Source organism: Pseudophryne corroboree, chromosome 8, assembly GCF_028390025.1.
Source record: "Pseudophryne corroboree isolate aPseCor3 chromosome 8, aPseCor3.hap2, whole genome shotgun sequence".
NCBI classification, from domain to species: domain Eukaryota; kingdom Metazoa; phylum Chordata; class Amphibia; order Anura; family Myobatrachidae; genus Pseudophryne; species Pseudophryne corroboree.
Genome location: NC_086451.1, coordinates 2,656,098 through 2,682,312, shown reverse-complemented (window position 1 = coordinate 2,682,312; position 26,215 = coordinate 2,656,098). Strand labels below are relative to the sequence as shown.

The 26,215-nt window shown below is 47.2% G+C and overlaps 1 protein-coding gene across 1 annotated transcript in view; it reads left to right on the top strand.

Moving 5' to 3' along the window:
* Positions 1 to 10,301: 10,301 nt before the first annotated feature.
* Positions 10,302 to 26,215, top strand: part of LOC134948036 (deoxyribonuclease gamma-like) — a 47,108-nt gene continuing 31,194 nt past the window's right edge. Inside the window, exons 1-2 of the mRNA XM_063935795.1 lie at positions 10,302 to 10,439; positions 18,075 to 18,163. Coding sequence (XP_063791865.1) covers positions 10,302 to 10,439; positions 18,075 to 18,163 — 227 coding nt within the window. The remainder of the gene's footprint in view (positions 10,440 to 18,074; positions 18,164 to 26,215) is intronic.

Here is a 26,215-nt window from a genome sequence, read left to right as displayed (position 1 = left end):
CACGGTGTATGTCTTTCATTTTGTCATGTGATACAGTCATTACTTCAGGCAGTACTTTTCCAATATAACACAATCCTTCAGAATTTGGGGCAAGCCACTTATACGCCTTCCTCCTGCATATGAAATATGCATCATCGGGGAGGACATATGGGACGGAGTAGGACATAACCATATTACACACCTTCCAGGTGAAATCTCCTAACCCTAATTCTTCCATCTGCTTAGTACACGTATCAGGTTGTACGATATGTGCACAGTATCCTGGTGATACCTCTCCAACTCTCGTAATCCTATTTCCTAAGGTATACCTATACCGGAAAGATTTTCCTCTACTGGCTATGTGGCGTATAAGCTCTGTATCTGTAGGCATTCTATCTGCTCTATGCGAAAAGGTCATGGTTTGGTTACTCCATGACACTTCCCAATTTCCCGGCTTTCGGGGATTGGAGATGTTAAAACATAATAGGGACCTATCCACATGGTATTGGTGGAGCTTCAAACTAGGAGGGCTGGAGATATTAAACCTCCTGTCCACCGGTCTCCCACCACTTAACTCAAGTACCTCCCCTAACGTTAAAGGAAATGGTACTAGCCCTGATTTGCTATGACCTTGAGGTACTTGAGAGCATACCCAACAATCTGTTTTATTTAACACACTACCCACTAAGGAGTGATAGTCACTCAATGGATGCCGGTCCATATGGATATTAAAACTGGATTGGCATTTCTTAATGCACCCATCCTCAATGACATTGTTACAGAGCCTACAGATACAGTTTTCTTCAGCTAACAATCCTTCACAATTCCTTCTATTGTCAATGCTATCGGATCGTTTTCTGATACTCGCCTTTACTTGTTGGTTAAGTTGTTCTTGGAAAACTACGCCTCCATCTTTATCATCAGAACCCATTCCAGAACCTCTCTCGACCTCCATGGTACTCTCGCCGGAACAGACTGCTCTGGTCAACATCATGGTCAACAGGAAAATCCGGATCACAGTCTCTTGGGGCAAGTCCATCTTATAGGAGGAAACGAAGAAGAATGAGAAGGGGGTAAAAAAAATAATTGAGGGAGATGGGATGGGAAGTTGGAGAAAAACAATAAAAGGGAACAGGGGATCGACAACTGCTTTTGATCATGTGATTTTCAAGGCTCAGGTGCCGCCTTAGTCCTCCTGGAACAGACACTCCAGTGATACAACCTCTACCGTCTGTTCCTTATCACAGGACTTCTCTGGATCAGCGACCTTCTTACAGTGGGACGAATGAACCCAAGTCTCTCTCTCAGCAACCTTCAATGCTGTAGTGCTAGTCAATAAGACCTGGTATGGTCCTTCCCATCTGTCAATAAGGCAACCTGAGCGTAGAAAATTCCGTATCATTACATAGTCCCCAGGTTCAATGTCATGACAATTACTATCTGGTAAATCAGGAATCACCAACTTTAGATTATCATTTTGATTCCTTAACTGTTTACTCATGTTAATCAAGTATTTTACAGTCACTTCATTGTTACACTTCAAATCATCCTGAGGGTTAATCATAACATGCGGTTGTCGACCAAACAAGATTTCAAAGGGAGACAGATTAAGAGGTGACCTGGGAGTGGTTCTGATGCTGTACAGTACAATGGGTAAAGCTTCTGGCCATGTCAATCCTGTCTCTGCCATAACTTTACTCAGTTTATTTTTAATAGTGCTGTTCACTCTTTCCACTTTCGCACTCGCCTGTGGACGGTATGGAGTGTGCAGCTTGCTATCAATTCCCATCAACTTACACATTCCTTGAAAGACATCACCTGTAAAATGGGTACCCCTATCACTTTCGATTATTCTAGGGATACCATATCTACATACAAATTCCTGCACAATTTTCTTAGCAGTAAACATAGCGGTATTTGTGGCCGCAGGAAATGCTTCAACCCAATTTGAGAAAACATCTATACAAACAAGTACATATTTCAAATTCCGACAAGGGGGTAATTGTATAAAGTCAATCTGTATTACCTGGAAAGGGCCGCCGGCAGGTGGGATATGAGATGGTTCTGTAGGTATTGCCTTTCCGATGTTCTTTCTCAAACAGGTAAGGCATGACATTGCTCTCTTACTCGCATGAGATGAAAATCCTGGGGCGCACCAATATGCTCTTACCAACTTGCACATCCTTTCCTTGCCCAGATGAGTCAGCCCGTGAGCTGCTTCAGCTAAACGTGGAAGGTATGCTTTGGGGGCCACTGGTTTACCATGTCCATCCGTCCAGAGTCCTGAGGACTCCTGGCCATATCCTTTTGCCTTCCAGACTGCCTTTTCCTGTGTGGAACACAAATTTTGCATTTCACACAACTTCTGTGTGTTGATGGTATTAAATACCATCAGTTGTGTGGTGTCTGTCTGTCTGGGGGTAGCAGCTGCTAATTTAGCAGCTTCGTCTGCTCGGCTGTTACCAAGTGATACTGGGTCCTGGCTATATGTATGTGCTTTACATTTGATAACAGCCACTCTGTCGGGTTCCTGTATCGCTGTTAGAAGCCTTTTTATGTGAGCTGCATGCGCTACCGGTGTACCAGCTGCCGTCATGAAATTTCTGAGGCGCCATAGGGCTCCGAAATCATGGACTACCCCGAATGCGTATCTAGAATCGGTGTAGATATTGGCTGATTTTCCCTTAGCCAATTCACATGCTCTGGTTAGGGCGACCAGTTCAGCAACCTGGGCTGAGTGAGGTGGGCCTAGCGGTTCCGCTTCTATGGTGCCTTGGTCATCTACGACTGCGTATCCAGTACACAAGTCTCCCGAGTCTGACTGTCTATGACAACTACCATCCGTGTAGAACGTAAGTTCTACATCTTCCAGTGGGTTGTCACTGATGTCAGCCTTGCGGTAAAATTTTGGGTCAAATATTCCATACAATCATGAGTGTCTTCCTTTGTATTAAATCCTCCTTCCCCACCACTCTCATCCTCCACCCTTTGTGTCTGTCCAGGCACACCCGGGAGATATGTTGCAGGATTTAATGCACTGCATCTCCTTATGGTGATGTTTACGGGGGCCATTAGTGCCAATTCCCATCTTGTAAACCGCGCTGATGAGACGTGCCTGGTTTGGGCAGAATTTAACAAGGCTGACACTGCATGTGGTGTATGAATTGTGAGGTTGTGACCTAGCACGACGTCTTCGCTTTTCGTTCCTAGCAATGCTATCGCAGCAACGCTTCGCAAGCATGTGGGGAGGGATCGCGCTACCGTATCTAGCTGAGCGCTGTAATATGCTACTGGCCTGCTGGCATCACCGTGCTTTTGGGTTAGTACGCCTGCCGCGCAACCAGCACTTTCTGTTCCGTATAGCTCAAAGGGTTTCCCATAGTCTGGCATACCTAATGCTGGTGCCTGCGTTAGGCACTGTTTAAGTCTCTCAAATGCCGTCTCAGACTCGTCTGTATGCGAAATCCGATCAGGTTTGTTTGAGGAGACCATCTCCTGCAAAGGTAACGCTAGAATGGAAAATCCTGGGATCCAATTACGGCAATACCCACACATTCCTAAAAACGTTCTGATCTGTTGCTGGGTTTGTGGCAGAGTCATGTCTCTAATTGCTTGAATTCTATCAGCGGTCAGGTGTCTCAGTCCTTGTGTTAGACAGTGTCCCAAATATTTTACTTTAGTCTGGCATAATTGCAACTTGTCTTTGGAAACCTTGTGTCCTGTGTCTGAAAGATGAAACAGGAGCTGTTTCGTATCCTTCAGGGACGCTTCCAATGAATCTGAACACAGCAGTAAATCATCCACATACTGTATCAATACTGATCCACTCTCTGGTTGGAAAGACTGTAAACAATCATGCAAAGCCTGGGAAAATATACTTGGACTATCTATGAATCCTTGTGGTAATCGAGTCCATGTGTATTGGACTCCTCTGTATGTAAATGCGAACAAATATTGGCTGTCAGGGTGCAGAGGTACCGAAAAGAAAGCGGAGCAGAGGTCAATAACAGTGAAAAATTTCGCAGTGGGAGGGATTTGCATTAGGATGACAGCTGGATTTGGCACTACGGGGAACTGACTCTCAACTATTTTGTTAATCCCCCTTAGATCCTGCACTAACCTGTAACCCCTCCCCCCACTCTTTTTCACAGGGAAGATGGGACTATTGGCAGTGCTGGACGTTCTTACCAGAATGCCCTGTTGTAGCAAGCGCTCTATTACTGGGTAAACTCCTAACTCCACCTCTGGCTTCAGAGGGTACTGTGGGATTTTTGGAGCTATCCTACCATCTTTTAATTGTACAACTACCGGAGCTACGTTTGCCATTAATCCAGTGTCCTGTCCATCTTTAGTCCAAAGTGACTCTGGTATCTGAGATGTCATTTCTTCTACTTGGGATGGAGTCCTATTTGTCATAATGGTATGTGACATTAATTTTGATGGGGAGTCTAACATGTCTCGCACTTCCTGAGCGTGATTCTCAGGTATGTCCAAGAATACACCTTCAGGAGTACAATAAATGACGCACCCCATTTTACACAGTAAGTCTCTTCCCAGGAGATTAGTCGGTGCCGATGCAGCCAGCAAAAAGGAATGCTTGGTATGTAAAGGCCCTATTGTAATCTCAGCTGGTTTGCTAACAGGGTAATGCTGGACTACTCCTGTTACTCCCATGGCTGGAATTGTCCTACCAGTGGTTCTCATGCCCACTGTCGAATTTATCACTGATTTGGCCGCCCCCGTATCTACAAGAAAGTTTAAAGTTTTACCAGCTACATTGATTGCAATTTCGGGTTCACTTCCAAGACTTGCAATCAATTTTACTGGCTGCAGATTACAGGTATGGCCACACCCCTATTGGGTATGGTGACCTCCCTGGATCCCGCTGGCAGCAACTACTTGTGACGGAGTTAATTGGGAGCTACCAGAGGCTTGCCAGTCTCTGTTCGGGGGGTATCTTTTTGTTTCTCCTGCATGTGGCTCATAACTCCGTTTCTGCGGACCCTGATCCCAATGTCGTGTGTCGTGTCGTTGTCTAGGGGGTTGATAAGATTTTTGTATATTTCTCGATCTACAGTCTCGTGCAAAGTGTCCCTGTTTGTGACAAAAATAACATGTTACCACATTTGACTTACCCACAGGGTTTGGTGATATTAACACAGGCTGTTTTGTGGTCAGGGCCTGTATACTTACTGCCATTAACTTATCACCTTGTTGTTCCCTGTGTCTGATGATGTTCCTATTGTGATCAATAGCAGCCTCTCTCAAAGTAGCCACAGACAGACCTCGCCAACATGGTTGTGTGGTCTGTACCCTAGTCTTCAATGACTCTTTTAAACCATCCATCAGTACCGATACTGCTACTTCTCGATGGTTTATGTTTGTTTTAATGTCCTCTATGCCTGTGTATTTTGCCATCTCTAATAATGCTCTGTGAAAATACTCTGTAGCTGTTTCTGACTCCTTTTGTTTAATGGAGAATATCTTGTTCCATTTAACTACCGCTGGGAAATACTCTTTTAACTGTAAGCTTATTCTTTTTACATTGTCTTTGTTGTACACTTCTGTAAGAGGTACATCCTGATCTAATCCACAGTCAGCTAAAAATTGAGCTGCGTCGACATTGGAGGGTAAACATGCTCTCAGCAATATCTTCCAGTCTTTATTGTTGGGCTCTACAGTGTTACCTAGGTCTCTGATGTATTTTTGGCTGGCAACTAAGTCTTTTCTAGGGTCAGGGAATTCAGACACTATGGTCCTTAATTCCATTCGGGAAAATGGGCTGTACATGGCAATGTTCCTAACAGGAGTGACTCCTGAAGTGTCTGTTTTCCCATTTGGAACTACTATTACCTTAACAGGATTAACTCTAACAACCTCATTCTGTGTAGATTCTACAGGCTGTGGTGAAATAGTTTCAGCATAGTGTATGGTGCCGTACTTACCCGTTGATACGACCTCACCTATCCCTCCGCTAGGGGCCTTTGTTACTAATCTCGGGGGTGGAGCTGTGCCTACTGTGGTCTCTGCTATGGTGGCTGCTAGAGAGAGCGCTGAAATTGTTGCCGATTCGTCCTCGTGATCACACTCCTGAGGAAAGTTCAAAACAGGGTACAACTTGCACGGGTTAATACTTGCATTGGTTAATTGGTTAACATTATCTTTAACATTTACACAGTTGCTAAGTGTTTGTTTGTTACACCTTAGTGCGTCATTCTCCGCAACCAATTTTTCCCCCGATATATATGGTGGCGGTGGGGCCGTGGCGATCAGTTTCCTGATAGAGCCAGATCCCGCCGCCTGAGCCAATCCTCTCTGTATGTCACCCTCCTGTTGCCACAGCTGCAAATAATCATAATGCTTGATTCGTCTCTTTGCTGATTTAATGAGACATATCCTTCTCCTTAAATTCGTTAACACTTCTGGGCTGAAGCTACCTACTCTTGGGAATTTCTCCCCGTCATGTACTGTCATTCTCTCCCATTCATCACATAAAGCTTCTGTGTGACTTCCGTACTTTTCACACATTACGTACCTTGCCGACCCGACTGGTCGGTTTATAGAATCAACCCGAGCCGAGGTTGATCGCCCCCTTCCTGAACAACTGGCCCCCATAATTTGCAGGTGTTACGGACCCTTACAAAAAACCAAGATATTCACGATAGGTTGACGGTAAGGTTTACCGAGCACCTTACTCACTCTGCCCACGCCGACCAATATGCCCACACACTGCTATAGTGCTGGCGTACTCGACCCAGGGCACCTATTAACCTTTGTTTACTGGAACATGTGAGTGTGATCCGCAGAGCATTAACCCTTTCCAGTAAAGGTGAGGTTGTTGGATAATTCCTGAGTGACCAGCGAACTTCCCTTTGTAAAAATAAAAAATTACACAAATCACGTCAGAATGTACAAATAGCGTTTATGACCCTTTGTACACAAATGGTACCGGTCAGGTTTACTAATGCACACAATTACGTGCGGTACAATCGTTCAGTACATAAGCAACTAATCTTATGTACTGAGCGACCAACGGAATCGAAAATTGCGGCTGCGAATTCCTTCAGCAAGAGCTTGTATGGCCTATATGGGTGTTGCACCAACCCTTTTTTGGTGTTGTGCCTGTGGACTCTATAGCGGACTTCCTTGTCTGCTGTACCTAGACCTCCTGGTCTGTTATGACCTCCTGGTCTGCTACAGTATGACCTCCTGGTCCGCTATACTCTAATGCTCAATTTTTATGTTTAACCAAGGATGCCTCCCTAGCCACCGTGCATGTCACTTACACGTATGTACCTCACGAGAACTCGATGATTTCTTTTGGTTCAACCTCAAAATTGTATAAATGTATGTAAAAACACTCACTCACCACATGTACACTTTTGTTTCTATTTCTATTTCTGCGCAGAAATTTCTCTTTAGATCAGATGTGTTACAAATTAGGAGAAGGATCTATTAATTTAAATTTCGAATGTTAAAATAGATTTGCGCTACTTATCGCCTGTTGCGTTATTTATCGCGTGTTGTTTGAGTTACGTGGGCGTACCCAGACGCTCCGTTGCGTAATTTACGCTGCGTGCATCGGCCTTTGCGTGCACGAGTCTCACCCTTTGTTAGAGACACGTGTACACCAGTCTTTATCCACCGTAACACAACTAACACGTTTATCAATGTAGATGATCCTTGATCGTCTACCGAGCACCACACCAATCTCTCCTTATACCTTTAGGTAGAGTTGCGTGTGCGCTTTACACTTTATCCCTTTAATGTATTACTTTTACACTTTAACTATGAAATAGCGACAAATCTCTCTGAGCACGTTTATCAATTATAAAAAGGCAGACAGGAGAGTGATATACGAAAATACACGAATGAAAGGAAATGCAGATATGCGTGCGTGTGTACGCACGATAGAAATAAACAGTTTTAAAAAGACACTATCGTTTTGTTCTTACCTCCGGTTCCCGGATTCCTTCAGCACCCTTTACTAAGAGAAGCAGACGCTTATCCCGACAGCACTTCGAGGAATATAACCTCCCGCCCTTTGCTGATGGATAATGTCTGCTGTATCTACCTAGTGCAGATATGTGAAGGACGGGCGAGCCGCCAATTGATAAAGCTAAATATTTATCGTATATAAAACCCCTTAAGAGGTCTAAGAACACTGTACGCTATTTACGTATGAAGTACCGTAAGGGTACGCACGTTGCGTAACAATCACTTAGCCGTAGTCGAGACGCTCAAGCGTCACGTTTGCTCACGGCCAAGGGATCACAGACAGGCACGCTATTGGCTGCCGACTAACGTAATGATTCGCTATAGCGTAGCGGACGCTCGGGACCACGAGGAGATCACCAGCGGCGCTGACGCTCACAATGTTAAACCTTTGTATCTAAACCATAAACAGTGTATTGTGCAGTAAAACCTTAGTGTAATGATAGAGTGTAAATGCAACACAGTATAACCTTATTACCTCAAAAGCTGTTCGAGCGTCACCGACGTTCTGAGAATACTTAACACTATAAGAAATACACAGATACCGTGCTCAGGGTCCAACGCCTAATATATATATTATGAATGATATACTTGCAAAATAATTAATACAATACAAGTCATACACTACAATATAACATAGACTAACTAACCAGATAACTACACAGGAAATACAATACAATACAATTACGTCTTAAGGGAAAATAAGAGAGAAAGAGGAGAAGAGAGAGAGAGAGAGAAAGAGAGAGAGAGAGAGAAATGGCTCACAATAACAAGAAGATCAATATGATTGCGGAGAAACACTTACGCACAAGGGGAAACGATCGCATGCGCCTCGATATCCAGCTCCCGATTATCAGCAATGAGAACCGTTGAAGAGAGTGTACTGGATATGGTCGGCCTGCCTATTTATGCCCCACACACAATACAATTCAATGGTCCCTACAATCTCATTGTTCATTGGACACAGGAATTCGGCTTCGCATTATAACAAAAGGTCATAGGTTGATTCATACAGGTGGGCTGTGACTGTTTCCAACTGTTCAGGTGGGTGGGATACTGGGTTTCCCGCCGCATGGCTAAGTAAGAGCAAATAATAGTAAATGGACATAAACTTCTTATGTCCATAACTATTCGCACGAGCGATTAATCCGCTCCAAACCAACACCGGAATATTGCTATTTAAATACTCTTCCGATGGGTACCAAACACCACTGTATGACCCCTGTTGGACCCTTCGTACAATACAAAGAGGAATCTCTCTGTCCAGGAACATGCTATATTAACTAAACTTTCAGAATCTATCAAAGGGACCATGATCTACAAAATACATTATATAGTGAAAATATGTAACGATTGAGTCGCACGCTACGATCACATAAACTCTACCGTAAATATGCATACTGTGCGCCTGCGGGTGCCCGCGACTGTGAGTATGCGCACGTACGGGAGAGCGTACGCATGCGCAGCACGGACCTGTGTGAGGTGCAAATATGGTAGTGTGCATAGAGATATTTTTCTGACTTTGACAATGAATTCATGTTACTCTATTCATATGATGTAAGACAATAGTTGGGGGCACCAGCTCATCATGGGATGGTATAAATGGCATATTGTTTCCACACTCAGGCAGCGGCTGCACCTATTGTCCATTCTCTCCTGTTCCAGAGACGGTTCACTGCTGACTGTGCACTGACACAGCAGCCAAAGACCTGTTGTGTGGGTGTGTGTTATAACACCCTAGTTCTTCTGAATGCAGAGCCAGCTGTTCATCACCCAGTGACCCAGAGTCTCATCTTTTGCTCCACCTGAACATTCGTAACATCTTCTGTGCTGGGTCCACATCCATTTGGCAAAAGTCCCATGTGGCATTGGTTCTTCTGATCCTTTTGGGATCTTGAAACATCTACTATTCTAGTCCTCGATGCACTGACACCTTTCCCAAGGACTTCTTTAATATTCATCTCTTGTGCTCACTCTCCCATACCGTGGAGGCCATTAGCTGCTTGGGTCTGGACAGTCTTCTCACTTCTCATCTTAGAACTATACTTTTTGGTCTATTATTTCTTGAATCATTTCTAACATCACTTTGGGTATGTCTCTGAACTTGATGAGTGCTTTGTGATGGAACTTCAAGTTGGGTGATGGAATTTAAAACTTTTTCAATGGCACGCTCCTGAGCACGAAGTAAGGGCAACCTTTTATAATTCCCCAGGTGATCCGGTAACCCAAACAGGTAAGTGCTAATATTTATGAGTACATTGACCCAGTGATGAAAGTGTGGAAATGAAATATCAGATTGCAAGCTCTGCTGTTCCCACAGCTGTGTGATGAAGATCCCTGTTCTGTTCATATTATTGCTGGGCCTGCAAATTTCTGCAGCCACCTTCAAAATCTGTGCGTTTAACATCAAGAGTTTCGGAGAGGCTAAAGCTTCCAACAAGAAGATTATGGATGCGTTGGTGAAGGTCGGTGACCCTTAATTATTCAGCAGCGCTTGTATGATGATCTATACCGAGAATGAGAAATAACAGGAAATACTGGAGCTCTAAGTAATTCTGGGCCTCTCCTAGAATTACAGTTATTATTATTATTATTACATTTTATTTATAAGGCGCCACAAGTGTTTTGCAGCGCCGTACAAAGGACAGTACAGGGAGACAAAACTTAGCATTACAGTAAATAATTACCCAAAATAGAGCAGAGGTAACACAGAGCAGCACAATTCTCATACATAATACAACTAAGATGTAAGTAGCGAGGGAGTGATCATCGTACTTCTTGGGGCAGGCGGCCATAGATGGAGCTGAGCCTTGACCAACAGGAGAAAAATAAGAATTTACTCACCGGTAATTCTATTTCTCGTAGTCCGTAGTGGATGCTGGGGACTCCGTAAGGACCATGGGGAATAGACGGGCTCCGCAGGAGACTGGGCACTTTAAAGAAAGATTTAGGACTATCTGGTGTGCACTGGCTCCTCCCCCTATGACCCTCCTCCAAGCCTCAGTTAGGAACTGTGCCCGGAAGAGCTGACACAATAAGGAAGGATTTTGAATCCCGGGTAAGACTCATACCAGCCACACCAATCACACCATATAACACGTGTTAGGAACCCCGGTTAACAGTATGATAACAATGGAGCCTCTGAATAGATGGCTCGCAATAACAACCCGATTTTTGTAACAATAACTATGTACAAGTATTGCAGACAATCCGCACTTGGGATGGGCGCCCAGCATCCACTACGGACTACGAGAAATAGAATTACCGGTGAGAAATTCTTATTTTCTCTGACGTTCTATTGGATGCTGGGGACTCCGTAAGGACCATGGGGATTATACCAAAGCTCCCAAACGGGCGGAAGAGTGCGGATGACTCTGCAGCACCGAATTAGAGAACTCCAGGTCCTCCTCAGCCAGGGTATCAAATTTGTAGAATTTTGCAACCGTGTTTGCCCCTGACCAAGTAGCTGCTCGGCAAAGTTGTAAAGCCGAGACCCCTCGGGCAGCCGCCCAAGATGAGCCCACCTTCCTTGTGGAATGGGCTTTTATTGATTTAGGCTGCGGTAATCCCACCGCAGAATGCGCCAGCTGAATAGTGCTACAAATCCAGCGCGCGATAGACTGCTTAGAAGCAGGAGCACCCAGCTTGTTGGGTGCATACAGGATAAACAGCGAGTCAGTTTTTCTCTCCAGCCGTCCTGGAAACATAAATTTTCAGGGCCCTGACTACGTCCAGTAACTTGGAATCCTCCAAGACCCTAGTAGCCGCAGGCACCACAATAGGATGGTTCAAGTGAAAAGCTGAGACCACCTTCGGGAGAAACTGAGGACGAGTCCTCAACTCTGCCCTATCCATATGGAAAATCAGATAAGGAATTTTACAAGACAAAGCCGCCAATTCTGATACCCACCTGGCCGAAGCCAGGGCCAACAACATGACCACTTTCCACGTGAGATATTTTAAATTCACAGTCTTAAGTGGCTCGAACCAATGTGATTTCAGGAATTCCAAAACCACATTTAGATCCCAAGGTGCCACTGGGGGCACAAAAGGAGGCTGAATATGCAGAACTCCTTTGACAAAAGTCTGAACTACAGGCAGTGAAGCCAGTTCTTTCTGGAAGAAAATCGACAGAGCCGAAATCTAGACCTTGATGGACCCCAATTTGAGGCCCAACGTCACTCCTGCTTGCAGGAATTGTAGGAATCGACCCAGCTGAAATTCCTCCGTCGGGGCCTTCTTGGCCTCACACCACGCAACATATTTTCGCCAAATGCGGTAAAAATGTTTTGCGGTGACATCCTTCCTGGCTTTGATCAGGGTAGGGATGACTTCCTCCGGAATGCCCTTTAGGATCCGGTGTTCAACCGCCATGCCATCAAACGTAGCCGCGGTAAGTCTTGGAACAGACAGGGTCCCTGCTGCAGCAGGTCTTGTCTGAGCGGCAGAGGCCAAGGGTCCTCTGCAAGCATCTCTTGAAGTTCCGAGTACCAAGCTCTTCTTGGCCAATCCGGAACCACGAGTATAGTTTTCACTCCTCGCTTTCTTATTATTCTCAGTACCTTGGGAATGAGAGGCAGAGGAGGAAACGCATAAACCGACTGGTACACCCACGGTGTCACTAGAGCGTCCACAGCAATCGCCTGAGGGTCCCTTGACCTGGCGCAATATCTTTTCAACTTTTTGTTGAGGCGGGACGCCATCATGCCCACCTGTGGTCATTCCCAACGGTTTACCCGCATTTGGAAAAGCATTTGGAAAACTTCTGGATGAAGTCCCCATTCTCCCGGGTGTAGGTCGCCCATCTGAGAATCCTTGTGGCTTCTGCCATCTCCATCCTGCTTCCTGTGCCGCCCTGTCTGTTTACATGGGCGACCGCTGTGATGTTGTCTGATTGGATCAGTACCGGCTGGTTCTGAAGCAGGGGCCTTGCTTGGCTTAGGGCATTGTAAATAGCCCTTAGCTCCAGAATATTTATGTGAAGCGAAATCTCCTGATTTGACCACAGTCCTTGGAAATTTCTTCCCTGTGTGACTGCACCCCAGCCCCGAAGGCTGGCATCCGTGGTCACCAGGACCCAGTCCTGTATTCCGAATCTGCGGCCCTCTAGTAGATGAGCCCTCTGCAGCCACCACAGCAGCGACACCTTGGTTCTTGCCGACAGGGTTATCCGCTGTTGTATCTGGAGATGGGACCCGGACCATTTGTCCAACAGGTCCCACTGGAACGTCCTGGCGTGGAACCTTCCGAATGGAATTTTGCTTCGTACGAAGCTACCATTTTTCCCAGGACTTGTGTGCATTGATGTACCGACACCTGTCCTGGTTTTAGGATGTCTCTGACTAGAGATGACAACCCCTCGGCTTTTTCCACTGGAAGAAACACTCTTTTCTGGGCTCTGTCCAGAATCATTCCCAGGAACAGAAGACGTGTCGTCAGGACCAGCTGTGACTTTGGAATATTGAGACTCCAGCCGTGCTGTTGTAGCACTTCCCGAGAGAGTGCTACCCCCACTACCAACTGTTCTTTGGACCTTGCCTTTATCAGGAGATCATCCAAGTACGGGATAATAAAAACTTCCTTCTTGCGAAGGAGTATCATCATTTCGGCCATTACCTTGGTAAAGACCCTCGGTGCCGTGGATAACTCCAACGGCAGCGTCTGGAACTGATAGTGACAGTCCTGTACCACAAATCTGAGGTACTCCTGGTTCGGAGGGTAAATGGGGACATGCAGGTAAGCAACCTTGATGTCCAGGGAGACTATGTAATCCCCCTCGTCCAGGCTCGCAATAACCGCCCTGAGCGATTCCATCTTGAACTTGAACCTTTTGATATAAGTGTTCAAGGCTTTTAAATTTAAGATGGGTCTCACCGAACCGTCCGGTTTCGGTACCACAAACATTGTGGACTAGTAACCCTTTTCCTGTTGAAGGAGGGGTACCTTGACAATCACTGGCTGTGAATATAGTTTTTGAATAGCCACCAACACTGCCTCCCTGGCAGAGGGAGTTGCCGGTAAGGCAGATTTTAGGAAACGGCGGGGGGGAGACGTCTCGAATTCCAACCTGTACCCCTGAGATACTACTTGAAGGACCCAGGGATCACCTGTGAGAGAGCCCACTGTGCGCTGAAATTCCTGAGACGGGCCCCCACCGTACCCGGGTCCGCCTGAGCAGCCCCAGCGTCATGCTGTGGACTTACCGGACGCAGGGGAGGACTTCTGCTCTTGGGAACTAGCCGTGCTTTGTCCCTCTTCCTTTGCCTCTCTGCAGAAAGGATGAGCCTCTAGCCCTCTTGCTTTTCTGGGGCCGAAAGGACTGTACCTGATAATACGGTGCTTTCCTTTGTTGTGGGGTAGCCTGTGGCAAAAAAGTCGATTTCCCAGCAGTAGCTGTGGAAACGAGGTCTGAAAGACCATCCCCAAACAGTTTCACCCCTTTATAGGGCAAAACTTCCATGTGCCGCTTTGAGTCGGCATCGCCTGACCATTGCCGAGTCCAAACCCCCGTCTGGCGGCAATGGACACAGCGCTTATTTTTTATGCCAGCCGGCAAATATCCCTCTGTGCATCACGCATGTATAAGACTGCGTCTTTTATATGCTCTATTGTCAGCAAAATATTGTCCCTATCCATAGTATCAATATTATCCGACAGGGAATCTGACCATGCAGCGGGAACACTGCACATCCATGCCGAAGCAATGGCTTTGGTCGCAATATAATGCCCGAGTGTATAGCTTTTAGGGTAGCCTCCTGCTTTTTATCAGCAGGTTCCTTCAGGGCGGCCTTATCCGGAGACGGTAGTGCCACCTTTTTTGATAAGCGTGTAAGCGCTTTATCTACCCTAGGGGGTGTTTCCCAACGTGACCTATCCTCTAGCAGGAAAGGGTACGCTGCCAATAACCGTTTAGAAATTATCAATTTCTTAACGGGGGGAAGTCCACGCTTCCTCACACACCTCATTTAATTCCTCAGATGCAGGAAAAACTACTGGTAGATTTTTCTCACCAAACATAATACCCTTTATTGTGGTACTTTGGGTATTATCAGAAATGTGTAATACATTTTTTATTGCCTCAATCATGTAACGGGTGGACCTAATGGAGGGTACACTAGTCTCATCGACGTCGACACTGGAGTCGGTATCCGTGTCGACATCTGTGTCTGCCATCTGAGGTAGCGGGCGTTTCAAAGCCCCTGATGCCATTTGAGACGCCGGAACAGGCACAAGCTGAGTAGCCAGCTGTCCTATGTCGTCACCCTTTTGTGTAAGGAGTTGACACTTTTACGTAATTCCTTCCATAAGTCCAACCACACAGGTGTCGACCCTGCAGGGGGTGACATCACATTCACAGGCATTTGCTCCGCCTCCACATCATTTTCCTCATCATACATGTCGACACAGCAGTACCGACACACAGCACACACACAGGGAATGCTCTGACAGAGGACAGGACCCCACAAAGCCCTTTGGGGAGACAGAGGGAGAGTATGCCAGCACACACCAGAGCACTGTATACCACAGGGATATCACTATACAGAGTGTTTTCCCTTATAGCTGCATATATATATATATATATATATATATATATATACTATACTGCGCCTAAATTTGTGCCCCCCTCTTTTTAACCCTTTCTGTAGTGCAGGACTGCAGGGGAGAGCTAGGGAGCGATCCTTCCAGCGGAGCTGTGAGGGAAAAATGGCGCCAGTGTGCTGAGGGAGATGGCTCCGCCCCTTTCTCGGCGGGCTTTCTCCCGCTTTTTTAGTAATTCTGGCAGGGGCATTTTTACACCTATATAGCCCCTGGGGTTATATATGGTGTAATTTTTGCCAGCCAAGGTGTAAATATTGCTGCTCAGGGCGCCCCCCCCCCCCCCAGCGTCCTGCACCCATCAGTGACCGGAGTGTGTGGTGTGCATGAGGAGCAATGGCGCACAGCTGCAGTGCTGTGCGCTACCTTGGAGAAGACAGAAGTCTTCAGCCGCCGATTTTCCGGACCTTCTTGCTTCTGGCTCTGTAAGGGGGACGGCGGCGCTGCTCTGGGAACGGACGACGAGGTTGGGTCCTGTGTTCGATCCCTCTGGAGCTAATGGTGTCCAGTAGCCTAAGAAGCCCAAGCTACCACCAGTTAGGTAGGTTCGCTTCTTCTCCCCTTAGTCCCTCGCTGCAGTGAGCCTGTTGCCAGCAGGTCTCACTGTAAAATAAAAAACCTAAATTATACTTTCTTCCTAGGAGCTCAGGAGAGCCCCTAGTGTGCAACCAGCTCGGCCGGGCACAGAAATCTAACTGAGGCTTGGAGAAGGGTCATAGGGGGAGGAGCCAGTGCACACCAGATAGTCCTAAATCTTTCTTTAGAGTGCCCAGTCTCCTGCGGAGCCTGTCTATTCCCCATGGTCCTTACGGAGTCCCCAGCATCCACTAGGACGTCAGAGAAAAGTGGGTAAAGATGGTCGCTGAGTAGGAGAGAGCTGCGAGTGAAATGTGAGGAGAAGAGGGCTTGACAACAAGAGGAAAGAGGGCCCTGCTCTGAAGAGCTAACAATCTAGTGGGAAGGGGTGACATACAGATGACATGAGGTGCAAGCAAGTGGGAGGTAACCTGATGGCAGTATGTAAGCAAAGCAGAGATGTTCAAGGCATGAGGCAGGGGGATGGAGGAGCAGCCTCAGGACTAGGTTATGCATCGGGAGAATATGTTTTGATGAATAGATGGGTCTTTAGAGTCTGTTTGAACCTTTGCACGGTCGGGGAGAGTCTAATAGAGCAAGGGGAGAGAATTCCACTGAAGGGGTGCAGCATGGGCGTAGTCTTGAACTCGAGCATGGGAAGCAGTGACCAGGGAAGAGGAGAGGCGACGGTCATTGGACGATCCATAGTGGGCGGGAGGGAGTATGAAGGGAGAGGAGGTTGGAGATGTAGGGAGCAGTGGAATTAGAGATGGCCTTCTTTGTGAGGGTGAGGAGTTTGAAGAGGATTCTGTAGGGGAATGGGAGCCAGTGTAGATTTTGTCGAAGTGGGGTGGCAGATGTGGAGCGGCAGGAGAGGAAGATGAGCCTAGCTGCGGAGTTAAGGATAGAATGGAGGGGAGCGAGTGAGGCCAGTGAGGAGAACACTGAGGTAGTCGAGTGGTGAGATGACCAGTGAGTGGATGATAAGTTTAGTTGCACTCTAGGAGAGAGATGGCCTGATATGAGCAATATTGTGTAGCTGGAACCAACAGGATTGTGCCAGAGCTTGGCTGTGGGGAGCAAAGGAGAGGGAGGAATCAAGAGTAACACCCAGGCAGCGGAGTTGGGGAACGGGGGAGATGGTGGTGTTGTCAGCAGTGATAGAGATATTTGTAGGGAGTGTTGCTCTGACTGGGGAAAGATGATGAGTTCAGTTTTGTCCATGTTGAGCTTCAGAGAGCGCTCAGACATCCAGGAGGAGATGGCAGAGAGGCAGCTGGAGACCTGAGAGAGGACAGAGGGGGACAGATCAGGAGAGGAGAGGTAGAGTTGTGTGTCATCAGCATAGAGGTGGTATTGAAGGCCAAAGGAGTTAATGAGCGCACCCAGGGAAGAGGTGTACAGGGAGAACAGAGGGGGGCCAAGGACTGAACCCTGAGGGACACCAACAGGAAGGATGGAAGGGAGTGAGGTGGTGCTGGAGGCAGACACAGAGAAGTAACGGTTAGTGAGGTAAGAAGAAAACCAGTCAAGGACGGTGCTAGAGAGACCAATGTTTTGGAGTGTGCGGAGGAGGAGAGGATGATCCACGGTGTCAAAGGCAGCAGAGAGGTCCAGAAGGATGAGCAGAGAGAAGTGGCCCCTGGACTTGGCCGAAAGCAGGTCATTGGTGACTTTCACCAGGGCAGTGTCAGTGGAGTGGAGTGGGCGAAGCCAGATTGTAGTGTTTATAAAGCAAAGGGGATACATAAATCTAGTCTAGTAGAAGCTTTAGAATTTTAGTTATTATATTCTACAAATTGTGTATATATATATATATATATATATATATAGAGAGAGAAATATATATAATATACTTGTGGTTTGCCATGCCTAATCACTGGCTCTGAGAATTCATTTCTGTCCACGCCACTTGCTGCTCCCTACAGATCATTTCACGTTGTGATATCAGCGTCATACAAGAAGTCCGAGACTCAAAAGGAGAAGCTGTCCAAGCTCTCGTAACTGAGATCAACAGGTGACTGCATGTTTGGAGAAATGCGCAGGCTGGGAGTGATTTCAGCCCTGTACTAACACGTTCTTTCCAGCCTTGCATGTGGGATGACGGTATAACAAGGGAAGTGGCTACTGAGGCCATGACTGGGGCTTCCTGCACAACTGATACACTGTCATTAGAGCTGTGTGTACAGTATATTGCACATATGGTGCATGATTCTGAGTTGGGGTAAAGCAGAAAGAGTCATTCTGTCCTGCGGGGGGGGGGGGGGGGGGGGGATGTAATATGTGCAGAGGAACACGCTCCCAGTAACATCTGCATTATGTGGCCCATAGGCTGACGCGGCTAACACCATCTTTACAGCTTGGTAAATATGACAGCTTATGAGCCCCCATACAAAGCCACCACTGTCGTCAGAAATGGAGGGATAGCCGCACATATGGAGATACGTTATATTTGTGGATATCCCAAAAAAACAAGTGTTTTCAAGGGATATGCTGGTAATGTATTATTATAAATAAGCCCTAGATGCATATATAATATTGTGTAGGTCACGCTCATGATGCCAAACACAGCTCTGACCCGTCGAGGCATGGAATCCACAAGACCTCTTGGGGTGTCCTGTGATATCTGGCAGCAGATCCCTTACATTCTGTAAGGTGCGGCCTCCATGACTCAGCCTTGTTTTCCAGCACATCCCCCAGATGCTCCACTGGACTGAGATCTGGGGAATGTGGAGGCCAAGATAACATCTTCATCTCTTTGTCGTGTTCCTCAGACCATTCCTGGTCAATGTTTGCATTGTGGCTGGACGCATTATCCTGCTGAGAGTGCCGCTGCCATCAGGGAACACCACTGCTAGGAAGGGTGCACTTGGTCTGTAACCACATATAGGTAGGTGGTACACGTCACAGTAACAGCCACATATAGGTAGGTGGTACACGTCATAGTAACAGCCACATATAGGCAGGTGGTACACGTCATAGTAACAGCCACATATAGGCAGGTGGTGCACGTCACAGTAACAGCCACATATAGGCAGGGGGTGCACGTCACAGTAACAGCCACATATAGGCAGGTGGTGCACGTCACAGTAACAGCCACATATAGGCAGGTGGTACACGTCACAGTAACAGCCACATATAGGCAGGTGGTACACGTCACAGTAACAGCCACATATAGGTAGGAGGTGCACGTCATAGTAACAGCCACATATAGGTAGGAGGTGCACGTCACAGTAACAGCCACATATAGGTAGGAGGTGCACGTCACAGTAACAGCCACATATAGGCAGGTGGTGCACGTCACAGTAACATCCACATATAGGTAGGTGGTACACGTCACAGTAACAGCCACATATAGGTAGGAGGTGCACGTCACAGTAACAGCCACATATAGGCAGGTGGTGCACGTCACAGTAACATCCACATATAGGTAGGTGGTACACGTCACAGTAACAGCCACATATAGGTAGGAGGTGCACGTCACAGTAACAGCCACATATAGGCAGGTGGTGCACGTCACAGTAACAGCCCCATATAGGTAGGTGGTACACGTCACAGTAACAGCCACATATAGGCAGGTGGTGCACGTCACAGTAACAGCCACATATAGGCAGGTGGTACACGTCACAGTAACAGCCACATATAGGTAGGTGGTACACGTCACAGTAACAGCCACATATAGGTAGGAGGTGCACGTCACAGTAACAGCCACATATAGGCAGGTGGTGCACGTCACAGTAACAGCCACATATAGGTAGGTGGTACACGTCACAGTAACAGCCACATATAGGTAGGTGGTACACGTCACAGTAACATCCACATATAGGTAGGTGGTACACGTCACAGTAACAGCCCCATATAGGTAGGTGGTACACGTCACAGTAACAGCCCCATATAGGTAGGTGGTACACGTCACAGTAACAGCCACATATAGGTAGGTGGTGCACGTCACAGTAACAGCCACATATAGGCAGGTGGTGCACGTCACAGTAACAGCCACATATAGGCAGGTGGTGCACGTCACAGTAACAGCCACATATAGGCAGGTGGTGCACGTCACAGTAACAGCCACATATAGGCAGGTGGTACACGTCACAGTAACAGCCACATATAGGTAGGTGGTACACGTCACAGTAACATCCACATATAGGTAGGTGGTACACGTCACAGTAACATCCACATATAGGTAGGTGGTACACGTCATAGTAACAGCCACATATAGGTAGGTGGTACACGTCACAGTAACATCCACATATAGGTAGGAGGTACACGTCACAGTAACAGCCACATATAGGCAGGTGGTACACGTCACAGTAACAGCCACATATAGGCAGGAGGTACACGTCACAGTAACAGCCACATATAGGTAGGTGGTACACGTCACAGTAACAGCCACATATAGGCAGGTGGTACACGTCACAGTAACATCCACATATAGGCAGGAGGTACACGTCACAGTAACAGCCACATATAGGTAGGTGGTACACGTCACAGTAACAGCCACATATAGGTAGGTGGTACACGTCACAGTAACAGCCCCATATAGGTAGGTGGTACACGTCACAGTAACGGCCCCATATAGGTAGGTGGTACACGTCACAGTAACAGCCACATATAGGCAGGAGGTACACGCCACAGTAACATCCACATATAGGCAGGAGGTACACGTCACAGTAACAGCCACATATAGGCAGGTGGTACACGTCACAGTAACATCCACATATAGGTAGGTGGTACACGCCACAGTAACATCCACATATAGGCAGGTGGTACACGTCACAGTAACAGCCACATATAGGTAGGAGGTACACGTCACAGTAACAGCCACATATAGGCAGGTGGTACACGTCACAGTAACAGCCCCATATAGGTAGGTGGTACACGTCACAGTAACAGCCACATATAGGCAGGTGGTACACGTCACAGTAACAGCCACATATAGGCAGGTGGTACACGTCACAGTAACAGCCACATATGGGTAGGTGGTACACGTCACAGTAACGGCCACATATAGGCAGGTGGTACACGTCACAGTAACGGCCACATATAGGTAGGTGGTACACGTCACAGTAACAGCCACATATAGGTAGGAGGTACACGTCATAGTAACAGCCACATATAGGTAGGTGGTACACGTCACAGTAACAGCCACATATAGGTAGGAGGTACACGTCACAGTAACAGCCACATATAGGTAGGTGGTACACGTCACAGTAACATCCACATATAGGTAGGTGGTACACGTCACAGTAACAGCCACATATAGGCAGGTGGTACACGTCACAGTAACAGCCACATATAGGTAGGAGGTACACGTCACAGTAACAGCCACATATAGGCAGGTGGTACACGTCACAGTAACAGCCACATATAGGCAGGAGGTACACGCCACAGTAACAGCCACATATAGGCAGGAGGTACCCGCCACAGTAACATCCACATATAGGCAGGTGGTACACGCCACAGTAACATCCACATATAGGTAGGTGGTACACGTCACAGTAACAGCCACATACAGGTAGGTGGTACACGTCACAGTAACAGCCACATATAGGCAGGTGGTACACGTCACAGTAACAGCCACATATAGGTAGGTGGTACACGTCACAGTAACAGCCACATATAGGTAGGAGGTACACGTCACAGTAACAGAAACATATAGGTAGGTGGTACACGTCACAGTAACATCCACATATAGGCAGGTGGTACACGTCACAGTAACAGCCACATATAGGCAGGTGGTACACGCCACAGTAACAGCCACATATAGGTAGGAGGTACACGTCATAGTAACAGCCACATATAGGTAGGTGGTACACGTCACAGTAACATCCACATATAGGTAGGTGGTACACGTCACAGTAACAGCCCCATATAGGTAGGTGGTACACGTCACAGTAACAGCCCCATATAGGTAGGTGGTACACGTCACAGTAACAGCCACATATAGGCAGGTGGTACACGTCACAGTAACAGCCACATATAGGCAGGTGGTACACGTCACAGTAACAGCCACATATAGGTAGGTGGTACACGTCACAGTAACAGCCACATATGGGTAGGTGGTACACGTCACAGTAACGGCCACATATAGGCAGGTGGTACACGTCACAGTAACGGCCACATATAGGTAGGTGGTACACGTCACAGTAACAGCCACATATAGGTAGGTGGTACACGTCATAGTAACAGCCACATATAGGCAGGTGGTACACGCCACAGTAACAGCCACATATAGGTAGGAGTTACACGTCATAGTAACAGCCACATATTGGTAGGTGGTACACGTCACAGTAACAGCCACATATAGGTAGGTGGTACACGTCACAGTAACAGCCACATATAGGTAGGTGGTACACGTCACAGTAACATCCACATATAGGTAGGTGGTACACGTCACAGTAACAGCCCCATATAGGTAGGTGGTACACGTCACAGTAACAGCCACATATAGGTAGGTGTTACACGTCACAGTAACAGCCACATATAGGCAGGTGGTACACGTCACAGTAACAGCCACATATAGGCAGGAGGTACATGTCACAGTAACAGCCACATATAGGTAGGTGTTACACGTCATAGTAACAGCAACATACAGGTAGGTGGTACACGTCACAGTAACAGCCACATATAGGTAGGTGTTACACGTCACAGTAACAGCCACATACAGGTAGGTGGTACACGTCACAGTAACAGCCACATACAGGTAGGAGGTACACGTCACAGTAACAGCCCCATATAGGTAGGTGGTACACGTCACAGTAACAGCCCCATATAGGCAGGTGGTACACGTCACAGTAACAGCCACATACAGGTAGGTGGTACACGTCACAGTAACAGCCACATATAGGCAGGAGGTACACGCCACAGTAACAGCCACATATAGGCAGGAGGTACCCGCCACAGTAACATCCACATATAGGCAGGTGGTACACGCCACAGTAACATCCACATATAGGTAGGTGGTACACGTCACAGTAACAGCCACATACAGGTAGGTGGTACACGTCACAGTAACAGCCACATATAGGCAGGTGGTACACGTCACAGTAACAGCCACATATAGGTAGGTGGTACACGTCACAGTAACAGCCACATATAGGTAGGAGGTGCACGTCACAGTAACAGAAACATATAGGTAGGTGGTACACGTCACAGTAACAGCCACATATAGGCAGGTGGTACACGTCACAGTAACATCCACATATAGGCAGGTGGTACACGTCACAGTAACAGCCACATATAGGCAGGTGGTACACGCCACAGTAACAGCCACATATAGGTAGGAGGTACACGTCATAGTAACAGCCACATATAGGCTGTTGGTACATGTCACAGTAACATCCACATACAGGTAGGTTTTACACGTCACAGTAACAGCCACATATAGGTAGGTGGTACACGTCACAGTAACAGCCCCATATAGGTAGGTGGTACACGTCACAGTAACATCCACATATAGGTAGGTGGTACACGTCACAGTAACAGCCCCATATAGGTAGGTGGTACACGTCACAGTAACAGCCCCATATAGGTAGGTGGTACACGTCACAGTAACAGCCACATATAGGCAGGTGGTACACGTCACAGTAACAGCCACATATAGGCAGGTGGTACACGTCACAGTAACAGCCACATATGGGTAGGTGGTACACGTCACAGTAACGGCCACATATAGGCAGGTGGTACACGTCACAGTAACGGCCACATATAGGTAGGTGGTACACGTCACAGTAACAGCCACATATAGGTAGGTGGTACACGTCATAGTAACAGCCACATATAGGCAGGTGGTACACGCCACAGTAACAGCCACATATAGGTAGGAGTTACACGTCACAGTAACAGCCACATATAGGTAGGTGGTACACGTCACAGTAACATCCACATATAGGCAGGTGGTACACGTCACAGTAACAGCCACATATAGGCAGGTGGTACACGTCACAGTAACATCCACATATAGGCAGGTGGTACACGTCACAGTAACATCCACATATAGGCAGGTGGTACACGCCACAGTAACAGCCACATATAGGTAGGAGTTACACGTCACAGTAACAGCCACATATAGGTAGGTGGTACACGTCACAGTAACATCCACATATAGGCAGGTGGTACACGTCACAGTAACAGCCACATATAGGCAGGTGGTACACGTCACAGTAACATCCACATATAGGCAGGTGGTACACGTCACAGTAACAGCCACATACAGGTAGGTGGTACACGTCACAGTAACAGCCACATATAGGTAGGTGGTACACGTCACAGTAACATCCACATATAGGTAGGTGGTACACGTCACAGTAACAGCCCCATATAGGTAGGTGGTACACGTCACAGTAACAGCCACATATAGGTAGGTGTTACACGTCACAGTAACAGCCACATATAGGTAGGAGGTACACGTCACAGTAACAGCCACATATAGGTAGGTGTTACACGTCATAGTAACAGCAACATACAGGTAGGTGGTACACGTCACAGTAACAGCCACATATAGGTAGGTGTTACACGTCATAGTAACAGCAACATACAGGTAGGTGGTACACGTCACAGTAACAGCCACATATAGGCAGGTGGTACACGCCACAGTAACATCCACATATAGGCAGGTGGTACACGTCACAGTAACAGCCACATATAGGCAGGTGGTACACGTCACAGTAACAGCCACATATAGGCAGGTGGTACACGTCACAGTAACATCCACATATAGGCAGGTGGTACACGTCACAGTAACAGCCACATATAGGTAGGAGGTACACGTCACAGTAACAGCCACATATAGGTAGGTGGTACACGTCACAGTAACATCCACATATAGGTAGGTGGTACACGTCACAGTAACAGCCACATATAGGCAGGAGGTACCCGCCACAGTAACATCCACATATAGGCAGGTGGTACACGCCACAGTAACATCCACATATAGGTAGGTGGTACACGTCACAGTAACAGCCACATATAGGTAGGTGGTACACGTCACAGTAACATCCACATATAGGCAGGAGGTACACGCCACAGTAACAGCCACATATAGGCAGGAGGTACCCGCCACAGTAACATCCACATATAGGCAGGTGGTACACGCCACAGTAACATCCACATATAGGTAGGTGGTACACGTCACAGTAACAGCCACATACAGGTAGGTGGTACACGTCACAGTAACAGCCACATATAGGCAGGTGGTACACGTCACAGTAACAGCCACATATAGGCAGGTGGTACACGTCACAGTAACAGCCACATATAGGTAGGTGGTACACGTCACAGTAACAGCCACATATAGGTAGGTGGTACACGTCACAGTAACAGCCACATATAGGTAGGTGGTACACGTCACAGTAACAGCCACATATAGGTAGGTGGTACACGTCACAGTAACAGCCACATATAGGTAGGAGGTACACGTCATAGTAACAGCCACATATAGGTAGGTGGTACACGTCACAGTAACAGCCACATATAGGTAGGTGGTACACGTCACAGTAACAGCCACATATAGGCAGGTGGTACACGTCACAGTAACAGCCACATATAGGCAGGTGGTACACGCCACAGTAACAGCCACATATAGGTAGGTGGTACACGTCACAGTAACAGCCACATATAGGTAGGTGGTACACGTCACAGTAACATCCACATATAGGTAGGTGGTACACGTCACAGTAACAGCCACATATAGGCAGGTGGTGCACGTCACAGTAACAGCCACATATAGGTAGGAGGTACACGTCACAGTAACAGAAACATATAGGTAGGTGGTACACGTCACAGTAACATCCACATATAGGCAGGTGGTACACGTCACAGTAACAGCCACATATAGGCAGGTGGTACACGCCACAGTAACAGCCACATATAGGTAGGAGGTACACGTCATAGTAACAGCCACATATAGGCAGGTGGTACACGTCACAGTAACAGCCACATATAGGCAGGTGGTACACGTCACAGTAACAGCCACATATAGGCAGGTGGTACACGCCACAGTAACAGCCACATATAGGCAGGAGGTACATGTCACAGTAACATCCACATACAGGTAGGTTTTACACGT